The sequence below is a fragment of the Primulina eburnea genome, chromosome 9 (assembly GCF_022965805.1).
Source record: "Primulina eburnea isolate SZY01 chromosome 9, ASM2296580v1, whole genome shotgun sequence".
In the NCBI taxonomy this organism is placed as follows: domain Eukaryota; kingdom Viridiplantae; phylum Streptophyta; class Magnoliopsida; order Lamiales; family Gesneriaceae; genus Primulina; species Primulina eburnea.
The window spans coordinates 28,766,912-28,780,902 of record NC_133109.1 but is presented as its reverse complement, the minus strand read 5'-3'; the positions used below and the strand labels follow the sequence as shown (position 1 = coordinate 28,780,902).

General features: G+C 37.4%; 1 protein-coding gene and 2 pseudogenes across 1 annotated transcript; 1 reads left to right on the top strand and 2 right to left on the bottom strand.

Moving 5' to 3' along the window:
* The first annotated feature begins 63 nt into the window (after positions 1–63).
* LOC140841475 (delta(8)-fatty-acid desaturase-like) lies at positions 64–2,180 on the top strand. The gene has a single exon (XM_073208933.1). It carries the CDS (start codon positions 356–358, stop codon positions 1,703–1,705), a length of 1,350 nt encoding a protein of 449 aa, XP_073065034.1. The 5' UTR covers positions 64–355; the 3' UTR covers positions 1,706–2,180.
* Positions 1,869–3,432, bottom strand: LOC140841476 (uncharacterized; annotated as a pseudogene).
* A 1,885-nt stretch (positions 3,433–5,317) lies between these two features.
* LOC140841474 (uncharacterized) lies at positions 5,318–13,503 on the bottom strand (annotated as a pseudogene).
* Positions 13,504–13,991: the final 488 nt, after the last annotated feature.

The window sequence follows — 13,991 nt, the reverse complement described above, 5'->3', positions numbered from 1 at the left end:
AAACATCTTTCAACGAGGGGAGTACAAGAATTCTAGAAATACACCCACCAGTTCACCGAACAACACGCCGTAACAAGGATCCTATTAACATAAACTTCGGTTTTGAAAATACCAAGAACTGTTCAGAATAAAATCAATTCTCAAATCCAAGGAAGAGAGAGAGAGAGAGGGAGTAAACGAAATCGAAGCCCCTCTTTAAAGGGGTTCTTTTGGTTTAACCAGCCGCCCCGTTTTCTTGATTCACAACACACATTGGAAGGGGTTGGTTTCGGGGTTGGATCTTGAATTTCTTTTCTTTTTGGGTTCGCGCATCGTTTGATCTATTCTTTCTTGTTTTTCTGTCCATTTTTCAACAATGGGGGAAGATATCAAGAAGAAATATATAACATCTGATGAATTGAAGAAGCACAACAAGCCTGATGATCTCTGGATTTCAATCCAGGGAAAAGTGTACAACGTGACCGAGTGGGCTAAGGAGCATCCTGGCGGAGATGTACCGCTATTGAATCTGGCTGGACAGGATGTGACTGATGCATTCATCGCATTTCATCCAGGTACAGCATGGAAATACCTAGACAGGTTCTTTACAGGGTATCACCTCGAAGATTTCCAGGTTTCCGAGGTTTCCAGAGATTATAGAAGCCTGGTTTCCAGGTTCTCGAAATCCGGGATGTTCGAGAAGAAAGGGCATGGGGTGATTTATTCCCTTTGTTTTGTTGCCTTGATGCTTTCTGCTTCTGTTTATGGTGTTCTGTGCTCCGGTAATTTCTGGGTTCATATGCTTTCTGGAGCATTGTTGGGATTTTCTTGGGTTCAGGTGGCCTACTTGGGTCATGATTCTGGTCACTATAACATAATGACAAGCAAAGGATTTAATAAAATGGCGCAGATCCTCACCGGGAATTGTCTCACCGGCATCAGCATTGCGTGGTGGAAATGGACTCACAATGCCCACCACGTCTCTTGCAACAGTCTTGATCATGATCCAGACCTCCAGCATTTGCCTGTCTTTGCAGTGTCCTCGACCCTATTTAAATCGTTGACTTCGCGTTTCTACGGGAGAAAACTAACATTCGATTCCATGTCAAGATTTCTTGTAAGCTACCAGCATTTCACATTCTATCCGGTTATGTGCGGTGCAAGAGTCAATCTTTATCTACAGACTTTTTTGCTCTTGTTTTCAAAGCGAAAAGTGCCTGACAGGGCGACTAACATAATCGGCATCCTTGTTTTCTGGACATGGTTCCCTCTTCTGGTTTCGTGTTTGCCTAGTTGGAACGAAAGGGTGCTGTTTGTCATGGCAAGCTTTTGTGTCACCTCGATTCAACATGTACAATTCTGTCTGAACCATTTTGCAGCAAATGTATATGTTGGAGCCCCCAAGGGGAATGACTGGTTCGAGAAACAGACAAACGGGACGATCGATATCTCGTGTTCATCTAAAATGGATTGGTTCTTCGGTGGGCTACAATTCCAACTCGAGCACCATCTGTTCCCTAGGCTGCCTAGGTGCCATTTGAGGAGTATTTCACCTCTAGTGCAGGATCTATGCAAGAAGCATAACTTGCCCTACACAAGCTTGTCCTTCTACGAGGCCAACATGTGGACACTAAAGACATTAAGGACTGCTGCTCTTGAGGCTCGGGATTTCTCGTCTCCGGTTCCAAAAAATCTGCTTTGGGAGGCTGTCAACACGCATGGATGAAGAATGTGATCTTTACCCAATTTTTCCGCTTGTTATTTCATCGTTTATTAGGTTCAATTACTAGGCTTTGATTATGATAGAAACTCTGCGTTTTCAATTTATTATTTTTGTTTAACAAATAAAATTATCGTTTAGTCATGCGATTGATACTTGGCCTTGCAGAAAATTTACATTCTATAATATTATGCAGTAAAGCTCGGAGTTTATGAACTCGAGCAGGTATAGGCTACATGTCTACATGCATATTTGATACATTCAAAATCCTATGTGAAGTCTCAGCTCCATTCTGTCATAATCATAACCAAACTCACATACAAGCTTCATGTTCATCCACTATCTTTCGGTCTTGGATCTCAAAGAACCGGTAAGAACCGAGGTAAAGAAACACTTGATCACCAAGAACTTCTGCCATGGCACAACATTTTTCATTCGATTGGATGAAAACTCGAAATAAGTAGGCTTAGGAGTCGAGGGGACAGCCAATGGATTGAATCAACTGCTCCAAAGCTAGGACATGAGACTTTTGTGGGCTGTTTAGAGCGATGTTGTGAACCTTGTGCTCATAGATCTTTCCATACTTGTCAAGCTTGTACTCTGAGGTACCATCAAAACGGCTACGGCTCTCCCATGGCATGCGCGGGATGCCTTGAACGATCCAACGTACCATTATCATGTTCTCAGAAGGCTGCCACACACTTACGATGTCAACCCACAAGACCCTAAAGAATATCCTTCCGTGAAATCTCAAAGCCCAGAAGATCGATTTGTAGTTTTCTATACCAGCAAATGTGTTGAATGGATCCTTGAAAACAATATCATCCCTACGTAAGGAAGAAAAGATAAATGAAGACACAGCCCAATAAATCTCAGGCTTATGGAATTGTATTTCAAAACCCCATATTTTCACGTTTCGTGCGTTTTTTGAAAAGGATCTTGAATACAATATGGCCTCGTCTCCTTATTCATAGCAGTATAATTGACTTCCAAAACCAACATGACATGATTTTGTCACGACAGATGATCAAAACACTACCAATATAAGTTCAAAAGCACTGAATTTCGACAAAAAGTAAACAACAGATCATCCCTTTCTTCCATTTTCAATGCATTAACAGAGAGTTCACAGGTATATCGATCAATAAGCAACCATAGACTCAATCAAGAACAACAAATCAAAACCTGTAGATATCAAAGCTGAGTTCTCTGCAGAAAAGCTCGGGAAACTCCTCCCGGAGTGTCCGAATCGCGTAACCGGTATTGACATGATAGTTCCGTCTTTCCTCTTCTTCTCCCCCCTCACTCTTCCTCAAAGAAAATGGCGCTGTTTCGCTCTGCTTCACATTTTCCAGGTAAATACCCTTCAAATTCAAAATCTCGGTGGAACCCTTTTCCAAATTCTTAACTTTGGAAGAGACCCTGAACCTTAAATCGCTCCTCCTGATTCCAGCAGCCATTATCGACTGATTTTCTCGTCGAACTCCAGCAAGCGACAGGATTTCCGGCGAGGTGATTAAGAGAGCCATCCGTTGATATCGGATCAAAGAAAGGGATAAAAAATCTTTGAAAATTACTCGAAAAAAGCCATTCTTCACGAAAATTAGGATCGGGGTCTCTGCGAAGCGAATATTCGTAAGAGTGAAGAGGGCTTTGTCTCGTTGCAATTGGAAAATTCGAAGAATCATTAGTGGGTAGTGAAGCAGAGCGATGACTGGATAAGCCTCTGTTTATTACAGATAAATTATTGTGTTTCACAAAAACTAATTGTTGTCATTCGATATTTCTATCAGGCTATGTTTGGTTCATGGAGGGTTTAATAATATTAAATCGACTTAATCAAGTATTTGGTATGATTTTTATTTAACCAACTCAATCCCTTATATAAATGATTAGGTTATATTAGATAGGTTAAAATAATACATCATCACCTTTTAGGATTATTTATCACGCTCTTAATCTATCCTATTTTTCAATTTTACCTTTATCCTAAATCCAAACTCACCACCACTTCCTTCCACCGACCGCCCACCGCCAACCCTTGCCGCCGGCCGACCGCCGCCGCCGCCTCCGTTCGACCGCCACCTCCTCCGGCCGACCGCCACCGCCACTTCCTACCGATCGCCACCACCTCCGGCCGACCGCCGCAGTCACTTCCGGCCTACCGCCGCCGTCGCTTCCGCCCCTGCCGACACACAAATAGAAGGACAATTTTGTCAATTCATCAAAAAATTATTAATTATCACATTCTTATCCATCATACCAAACTTAATATTATTTTATCATTATATATTATATTTCTACTTCAATCATTCTTTTTATCATTTCTCTCTTAATCATTTCATTATCCTATCCTCCAAACCAAACGCAGCTTTAAAGTTTGATTAATTGAATATTTTTCAACAAACTAAACTATATGATTTTTTAAAAGACAAAAACTTGTGTGAGACAGTCTCACGAGTCGAATTTTGTGAGGCGAATATTTTATTTGGTTCATCCATGAAAAAATATTACTTTTTATGCTAAGAGTATTACTTTTTATTGTGAATATCGGTATGGTTGACACATCTCACAGATAAAAATTCGTGAGACTTTCTCAAAAGAGACTTTTTTAAAAAAATAATTGAAACCTTGGAATCCATTACCGCTATTTTTGGTGTATTCTAAGTAAATTTTAAAAATCAATACAATGGTAAATTGAAAAATAAGATGATAGAAAAAACAATGAACCTCTCAGTAAAAAAGCAAAAACTTATGTGAGACAGTCTCACGGATCGTATTTGTGAGACGGTCTCACGGATCGTATTTTGTGAGACAGATCTCTTATTTGGGTCATCCATGAAAAAATATTATTTTTTATGCTAAGAATATTATTTTTTTATTATGAATCTCGGTAAAGTTGACTCGTCTCACATATAAAGATTCGTGAGATCGTCTCACAAGAAACTTACCCCAGTAAAAATTATCATATCTTAATATCCAGGCAAAAACTTGTGTGAGACGGTCTCACGAGTTTTATTTGTGAGACGGATCTCTTATTTGGATCATCCACGAAAAAGTATTATTTTTTATGCTAAGAGTATTATTTTTTATTGTGAATATGGGTAGGGTTGACCCGTCTCACAGATTAAGATCTGTGAGACGGTCTCACATGAGACTCACTCTAATATCCAAACTAGTCAAGACCATGGGTCCTCCGTTGAATAATTGATTTTAAAAAGTAACAAAGTATTTTTTAAAAAACGAATGAATGATTTGTGTACAAAATAAATAGAATTGTAATAAAAAAAATTAAATTAAAGTCGCTTAATGTCAAATTTGCTATTAGAAAATTGATTTCAATGGATGAATATATCACAGTAAATAATAATATATAATGGAACAAGCAAAGTTTTCCGATCAAACAACGGATTAGACAACAAATCTTAAAAGCAAGAGTTAGCTCATTTACATAAACACTTCAGTCATCTACCCTTTTACAATTCGACATCATATAACAAATAAATAAGAAAAGAATTGGTATACAACTAAAATACCTCCACAATTCACAGGATTTCAGACAAATAATTCCAGCATCCATTTTTTTGTAGAAGTTGTAAATCAGATGAAAGTTGTGAAAAAAAAAGTTAGTGCTATCTCAAAAGCTCGGCCGCAAGAATCGTCGTGTTCGAATCCTCTATCGAATGCTTCACGTACTTTCCGATCACTTTCTGGTGAGTCCTATTCCGTATTCGTTGAATTTTATCTTTACTCTGTTGCCTTTTCTTTTCTCTCTCTTTGTTTCTTAAGCTTCTCTCCTTTCCATAAATACCGTGCCAGAAAACTTCACCGGTTGATGGCCACAGCCACCGTCTTCTGGAAGGGTCAGAATCAAACTCCTCGGCCAAGTCCTCATCCATGCTCCTGAGAGTATTGAAGTTGAACCATTTGAACCACATTCGACCCCTCCGGTTTTTCAGCCCGTGTTGTTCTTGCATAACACCCGTCTCAGGGTTTATGTACACCATTTTTCTTGCACTATGGTATGCCCATACATTAATGAGTAACTCAAGCAAGCGAGAGTAGCAATTCTTGTCCTGCCAACCAACCAGAGTTAAAAGACGAGAGTTTAGCTCACCATATCTAATCTCATATTAGAAACTCAGTAGCTGATATAATCATCTAATGACGATCAGGTCTCACAGATTTTGTGCATTTAGGATTAAGTAAGATTCCTTTTCGTCATTTTTTAAGGGGCACCTTAGAACGATAGCACACCACGGGGTTTCCAAACTTCGCTTCCCTATATATTATTTGTCTTATAGCATTAGGTCATGGACTCAAGGCCATCCCACAGGGTATATTACGTATTCAGTGATTCATAGTATCGTTCCTGGATGAGTTTTCCGGTGATTTTGAGAATTAAAATATACATATAGGGGTCCGGCCATATGCCTCACTCTTTTTTATGAATCTTATAAAAAACCAAAAAACCATTGCAATGGAAGAGTTACCTTGGATAAACTTAGATAACAATGACCAGTCTTCTGGTGCTCATCATAGAATATTGCATCTAGCGAATCAACAAACATTCTGGTAGCAAAAGTTTCACATTAAGAACCTTAGTTGCAACGAAAGAGGATAGCATTAACGAGGCTTGAGGAAAAAGTTTAAACCTTGAAAACATAACAAACTCCAAGAAGGACTTAGTTGGTAAAGACCAGCAATGCGTGACAGACCAGGTCCCATCTTCTGCAGACATTGGGGGAAGAGAACTCGAGTTGTGATTGACGCCGTACATCTTTTTGAGAGCCTCAGAAAAAGCGAACCTAAAAGCTCAATAAGAAAATAAATCAGATCTTTATCATCCGTCCCAAAAAAATATGAAATACTTTGGCATGTAAATTTGAATGTTAACTAAAGGTGGTGGTAATGCTTCAACATAAATATATCAAACCATGCAATAACCCAAACATACTGTTTCGACTGCTCCACCACATGGGCAATAGAGATGAAGGGCCTAACAACGTCGAATGGAAGTGATATAAAACAAGATATCATGTTTCTGCTCAGACTCCTAGCCTCGTCAGCATCCGTGCACCAGTAAACTAGCCCAAAATACTTAAGTGCAGAATGACGGGTTATCTACTCAAGACCTTGCAAAACAATCGTGTTCTCCAATACCATTTGGGGGTGGGAATGTTAACAAAATACGAGTAAAAGGGATTCAACTCTTACTGGCAATTCCCAGCATTTATGGCGTCACAAAATGACCAGAAATCATGTTTCAATGGGTTCCTAAGGTCCCTGTCCATAGAGGCCCAGAAGTAAAGAGTGTCTCCATGTCTTCGGGCTTCAATTGCATCCAACAATGATCTTTCAGCTGTCTTTGACAAAGATTTCTGCGAAATTCCCCATGTGAGAAACAGAGCAACATTGTTCAAATTACACAAGTCTTGTGTTCCTTTTAGTTTTCTAAATTGTTATGCATCATAAGCAAATAAATTACATAAGCAAACGGCACAGTGGAAAGGATTACAAGATTTTATGCATTCTTCCTTTATTTGGTCATCATGAATATATATATATGTGTGTGTGTGTGCGCGCGTGTCCTTTTCTATCAGTTAATAAAAAGGCGATCGATTTGAGAAAAAACTAGTAATTATATGACTAGATGGAAGTAAAGGAAGTAATTTCATCCACACCATTTTTGCTGTCGCTCTCCACGACTGAAATCCTATCCAAGCATTTTTATGTATTCTGTCAATCCGATTAGCAATCGCAAAAATGGCTCCATAGTCCCCCAATACAGATCGATAATAAGCATTATTTAATAGAGGAAGACGCGAAGGTCCATCTATATCATCCGCTCCGTGTCTTCGGCCTTTTGTAGACTGCAATAACCAAATATATGGATTATTGTCAGGTAAGTACCGTACAATATCAAAGTTAGAGAAAGGGGAAATAAAAACATCCCACAAATTGGCATCATAAGCAATAAATATTGATGTGGAATGAATCCTATATGTGACAGCAAAATAAGGCCTGAGTTCCAAATTACATACAACAGAATAAGCAAAGAAGATTGTGGTACAAATAGAAGAAATAACTTGGAGGGAAATGACAATTGTAACATTAAAACAAAAGAGTCAATACGCAAACAAATACAGATTAATCAAATTTACACAGAAAAACACTTCATTAACCAACTTATAGAAATTGGTCTGGTCCCAGAGGTGCAGAACTCACCAGCCCCAGCCCTCTATACAGGGAAGTCCGGTGCAAAAATGGCCAGGTTCCTTCACCGAAATAAGGCTCATAAATGCATAATGGTTGACCTGTCCTTTCAAGTTCACCTTCATCTCTTTCACTGCAATGTCCGGTCGACCCTTCTGGTGCTTCGGTATACTTCATCCCATGTTCCACGAGGTTGATCAGTTCTATCCTTCAACTGCATAAATATAAATAAATGAAACGTATTGCCAGGAAATAAAAGTAGAATAATAAGTCGTATGTTTTCTTATTTTTAAGCTCATAAATAGAGACAAAAACAAAAATTAACAAACCTCTTCATCCTCTCTTCTTTTTCTCATGTTTGCCATTTCAATATATTTATGTTCTTCCCAGATGCTATACAAAAATGTATCGTTTGTTGTAATAGAATCCGTCGTGTTCTCTTTATGGGTATGATTGAATTGCTTCTCAATCTTGTCTAAAACTTCATATATTATACTGGTTTCATTTGGAGAATGGGTATCTGCAATAGATTCAAAATAATGCCACTGCCATTCAGCTTTCAATTTAGCCGGAATATCTCCTGGCAGCATGGGATATGGAAACTTCAGATGGAAGCACAAGAATATTTTCCAAAAGTGAAGCATATCCTTCCACACTTTCTGGAACCATCATGTTTTTAGCTGTTTGTTTACCGACTGATGCAGCACTTCGAGCTAGAAGAGAGAGTTTTCCATTTGAAACCATTTGAAACATAATCTGCGTCAGAACCTTTATATCCTCCTTTGGAAAAAGATAGCCATTCCACCCTGTTGCAAACCTAGAGTTGTAGCCAATTTAATTAGTGGGTCACTACGAAAGTAGAATAAGACGAGGCAATATGAATATTCATAAAATTCCATCAAGCTTTTTAGAGTAATAATTGAACAAATGGCAACAAGAGATAGAAGAGACGTAATCAAGAAATGTCTTGACCTATTAATGAACAGCCAAAGTGGACAACATGCAAAAAAAGATGCCAAAATACCTACATATTTACGGATCATTGATAGATCTGGGGCGATTATGGGCTTCTCAAAAGACATGGCTTTTAACAAAATCTCTGGAAAAGACTGCTCTTCACGGAAGGATCCATAGATCACAAGATCAGCATCACTTATTATGTTGTCTATTTCTTGATTAATAGAAACATGCTTCACTGTGTCCTTTGGATATCTCAAGCTTAGAGCAATGGTCTGTGGAAACACATTGATGAAGAAGGTGAGAAACAGAAAAACATGCACCCGCATTTCATACTATTTGCACAGTTACTTCTGTGCCCTTATAAAAAATAAATAACAAATAGAACATTCAGAATCTATTTCTTTTAGAAAAATATGGTAGGATATTCCGATGATATAATGCACACATTTTCATATGCTCTTTCATCAAACCATTAGTGTTGATAAAATTTCAGTCTAAGAAAGTTTATCAGTGCCAAACAACATTGAGAACAGGGAAGCACAGGTCAAATCTGTACAGTCTCAATAGTGCTAGTCTAGTATATATCATGCACACTTCAAATTAAGGATAAAACGTTCTACCTCCACGACACTACTGAAGTTATTGGAGGAATCCCCAGCCAAGATGATGATTTTAATACGAGAACCAGAATCGCTGAATTCTGAAAGAACAGGAAGTAAAGCCCGTAAAACAAGTGCATGTTCCAGCCATAGACCCCCATACAGTATCTGAGTTCCCACTACGGCAACAACAAATCAACGGCTCCATACCCCATCATCAGGCGTGGACTTACTTTAGAGGACATCATTGGCTTATCAGCTTTCCATGGTTCTGCAGGAGAACCAGGAATGACAAAGAAGTTTCCAGGATCACATACCGAATATGCCACCTACATTGTGTAAGTTAAAGAACAGTCAGCATGACTCTACTGAACATTTTGATGGAATACAAACTTTAAAAGAAAAAAAATGGAAGTCAGAACTATTCTCAGAATCCAAGTGACAGCTTTAAAGCTTAAATATTTTAGATAAACACAAAAAGAATACTCCAATATCTTCAGAAATTAAGGAGGGACATGTGCTAAGGTCCTTGTAACTTTTAAAGAGGTCCTTTTCTTGGTTGATGACCAGTAAATAAAACCAATAACCTTAACAAGGTGAATGATGCAAAATCAAATGCAAGGACAAACGTAGGAATAGTGCATCTTTACATAATGGTCAACCAGTGCACTGCCTCGCATTTTTGGTTTAAACATAAAGAAATTTTTCCTTTATATATGTTAGGTACCTATCATTTATATTTTTATACATTTATTTTGGGCTTTGGCAAACCATGTTCTGAAATTCAATGTGTATTGAAATCCAGAATGGAAATTAGAAAGGAAAACTGATTCATTTCGTAATAATAGTTCAAGCAATGCTCAAACTATTGTGGTTTTTTGAAAAAGAAATATGACATGGATTTTCAGAGAAAAAGGGAAAACAGTATGGAGAAAGAAGAGAAAGGGACATAAACAACTTTCAATCCTTTGATTTTCTGTATTCCTTCTTCCTGTGTTTGGTTTCATTTCTTTAAGCAAACCAATGGGTAACTACATTGTTTCAAAAAATGTGAACTAAATTCTGAAACGGTGACAAACCTTGGTCGTGTCTCTTCCACTTAATATTTTATACTTCCGCTCTAGTTAACATGGCAGATTCCAAATTCTCAAAAATTAAAACCATTGTAATTCCAAACGCAACTCAACTATCTTTCCGTACTAGGAAGGAGGAACAGAGAAGTGTTTACTATTTGACTAATTGAATTCAGATACACGATATGTATACAAGCATGCGAAACTATGATGAATAACATTGCATTGAGAAGAAAATCAGTGCATACTGGCAAAGCATAATTTGGGAATATAACAACGGTGGCCCGGCCGAATACTTTTTTCCAATTATCAACCAACTCGCTCTGGCCATTAGCAAAGTATTGTCTCAACCGAGCAGCAAGTGTTTGTTCATGGATAGTCCATATGAGAGGTACATTTCTAAAAGGTTCCTGCATAAGACTGTTAAGTAAAAGTAAAATCTTTCATTTTATTGGAAAAGAATATTGTCAACAGCTAAAGGCAAGCTATTATACATGGTAAATATAAAGGACAGAAGACAAGCGATTGTCAACAAGATTGGATTTTGTAAACATAGGATATAGTCTAATCTGTAGATTCTCTTCAACATCATTAAAATAAAACACATTGAGATACACCAGCTAGTTGATGATTTTTATTGTATGTTTGTATGTGTGTCGTGGGAGGGGGGGGAGAAAAAGAGAGACTTGAAGATTAATAGAGAGACAGGCTGATCTGGTTCATTCTTGCTGTTTCTCAGTCTTATTTTATCTTTGTATATAAAAAAAACTAGAGTAAAAAAAATGCTAACAGGAACATTTATAACCAACAAGGTCATGAAATCTATTACATGTGCAATGACGAAAATCATATATGGATCATCTTATTACTTTCGAGTTGAATGGTGAAATGATCAAAATCTTCAGTGACTCAAAACACTGTTTAACTAGAGGCGAGAATGTTCAGCTTCGTAATGAAATAAATACAAAGGTAACGAGTAGCTAATTCGATGATTTGAGGGGTTGTCTAAATGAAGTGATGGTGCTCACCAAGATAAAACAGAGACAGCTTTCAGAGAATTCACAAGTATCCCATCGTAGCTGCAAATCATGAGAAAAAAAATCAGAATACATATCACCTCACTGTTTCACGTGTTCCTTGAAACAACTGTTTTGTTCTTTCTTGAGAGTATCACCCTAAAGATCTATAGGCCTGAACCAATATCAGTTCCATTGGCTAATAAATACTTGATACTCAGCCATCTTTAACAACTGAAAAACAAAATTGATATGAAATGCATCTATCTTAAAATCAAGAATGCGGTGCATACTTTAGCCAATCTATACTAAACTTCACATTCTCATCCGTCGAGATGACGCTGAGAGGAAGTCCTCGGTCTCTCCAAATAGCTTGTACAGGACCATCTTCTAGTGAGAACACCTGAAAATACCAAATATAAATAAATCCGAGACAAAGTATATTAACTTTGAGTTCTAAACACCATCACTTGCTAAAATTCTAGAGAAATATGTATAAAATTGCGATAAAAAATTTCTTTGAGCCTTCAAGAATAATGCTACTAGAGAGCTTAGTAAAAGTTAGCTAAAAAGTTGAATAAATGACAATTCACAACTTTGAATACTGTTACATGTCACCATATGTACACTTGTCCTGCGTTCATACAATTGGCATGCAAACATGTTGGTCATCTGCAGTCCATATTCCTCATAAAACACTTAAATTTTGAATAATAACCTCAATCAAATGCATAATAATGCAGTCCATCGAAAGCCAAAAGAAAAGAAAGAAACAAGACAATCAGAAACTAAAAGACAAAATTCCGAAAAGCTCAACCAGAACCGAGAACTGTCCTGTCTCCCCTCCTTAAATGAATTGCAATCAATGATCACCTCAATTTCATGTTAACAAACATAAGTAAATCACCTCAATTTCGTATCCAATCTCCCGCAACGCAGCAGCAACAGTGACCATTAGAATCTGATAAGGATCAACCGACAGATCTGCAAAAACCTGCGAGCACAAATCAAGACACCCAATTAGCAATGAGGGCACGCCATAATCTATATTACTGCTAGCAAACAAAATTATGAAGCTATTCAGCAAATCCGATGTGAAATTAGACTCAAACAAACAAAAAATTTAGAATAACGAAATGCTTACCAACGCAAGCTTCGGTTTTCTGTATCCAAATCTCATAACCTTTCTTGAAGCAACAGTCCGGTTGACTTCATGGACTTCCTTCTGAAACTTACCGACGATTCTTGAAGGTTCAAATCTTATATCTTCGCCAAAATCCAACTCTTTCAAAAACGAAAAGTCCCCATAATTCACACCCCCATTTTGCCTAAACAAACCATGGATTTTATGAGACTTTTCAACGTCCGTCACAGAGCCAGGCAAGAAGAACATTTGGAAGAGGAACACAACGAAGAAGAAAACAGCAACTGTGCAAATCCACAGTAAATAGTCCATCTTCTTGAAAAGTACAAGTCTTGCAAATCTTGATCTGGGTCTGTGCCCCAAAAATCCATTGCTCTGAACATGATTACTACCCCTTCCAGATGAAGAGCGCACGAAATGCTGATCCCTCTTCAATGGCAGTCCACTTTCAAGTGAGCCCATTTACACTCCCATCAAGAAAGCTATAAAACTTCAATCTTTACAAAAAAAACAAATAGCAATATGTACATTTATCTATCTACGCAAAGCAGTAGGACTTCTCTCTCAGGATAATGGTAAAAGGAACTTTAAACACGATACATATAATCATCCAAATGGTTAAAATAAGAGCTGTATAGATCACTAAAGTGACGTTCTATTAATTTTTTGTTCTTTCTCTATTAAATTTATATTTATTTACTGTACTATAGAATTCAAGAAAATGCTTGCGACGTTTCTTGGTAGAGAGAGAAAGAGAGACAGCTAAGCAGATGACAAAGAAGGTAAAAAGATTGAATTGAGGGCATGCGTCTGCCGCAATGACGTGGTAATTGTCGTCATTTATTGTCAACAACAAATTCACGCGCAGTCTTAATGTAAAGAAGATTTCTAAATAATGTTTTACAGATTTATTTGAGATTTGGTTTAACTAAAACTTAATTTTAGTTTCCTTTGGTTCTAAAATCGATTGTTTTCGTTCTGAAACTAACAATTTTGATTCAAACAAAATTAGGAACCAAAGCCACTGTGTAGATTTGATTTCGTTTTTTGATGGTTTTAGTATTCTTCTAAATTTTAACAGTTTGTTTTCAAACTGTAGAACTCATGAAATAATTAAAATTTATTCTTTAAAATTTATGAGTTGTCTATGTGTGGATCTGCTCGAGGGATCGAGATGGATATGTATCCTCGATCATACTTCAGTAGCCAAATATCGTTTTGTTTTGCTCTCTATATTTATGTTTCCCTCTTACTTCTCGGTCTTTAAGTAAAAGGTTTATGCGG

Bases quoted from the DNA above. Each gene is read 5' to 3' on its own strand.
- LOC140841475 (XM_073208933.1), top strand. From the start codon at position 356: ATGGGGGAAGATATCAAGAAGAAATATATAACATCTGATGAATTGAAG.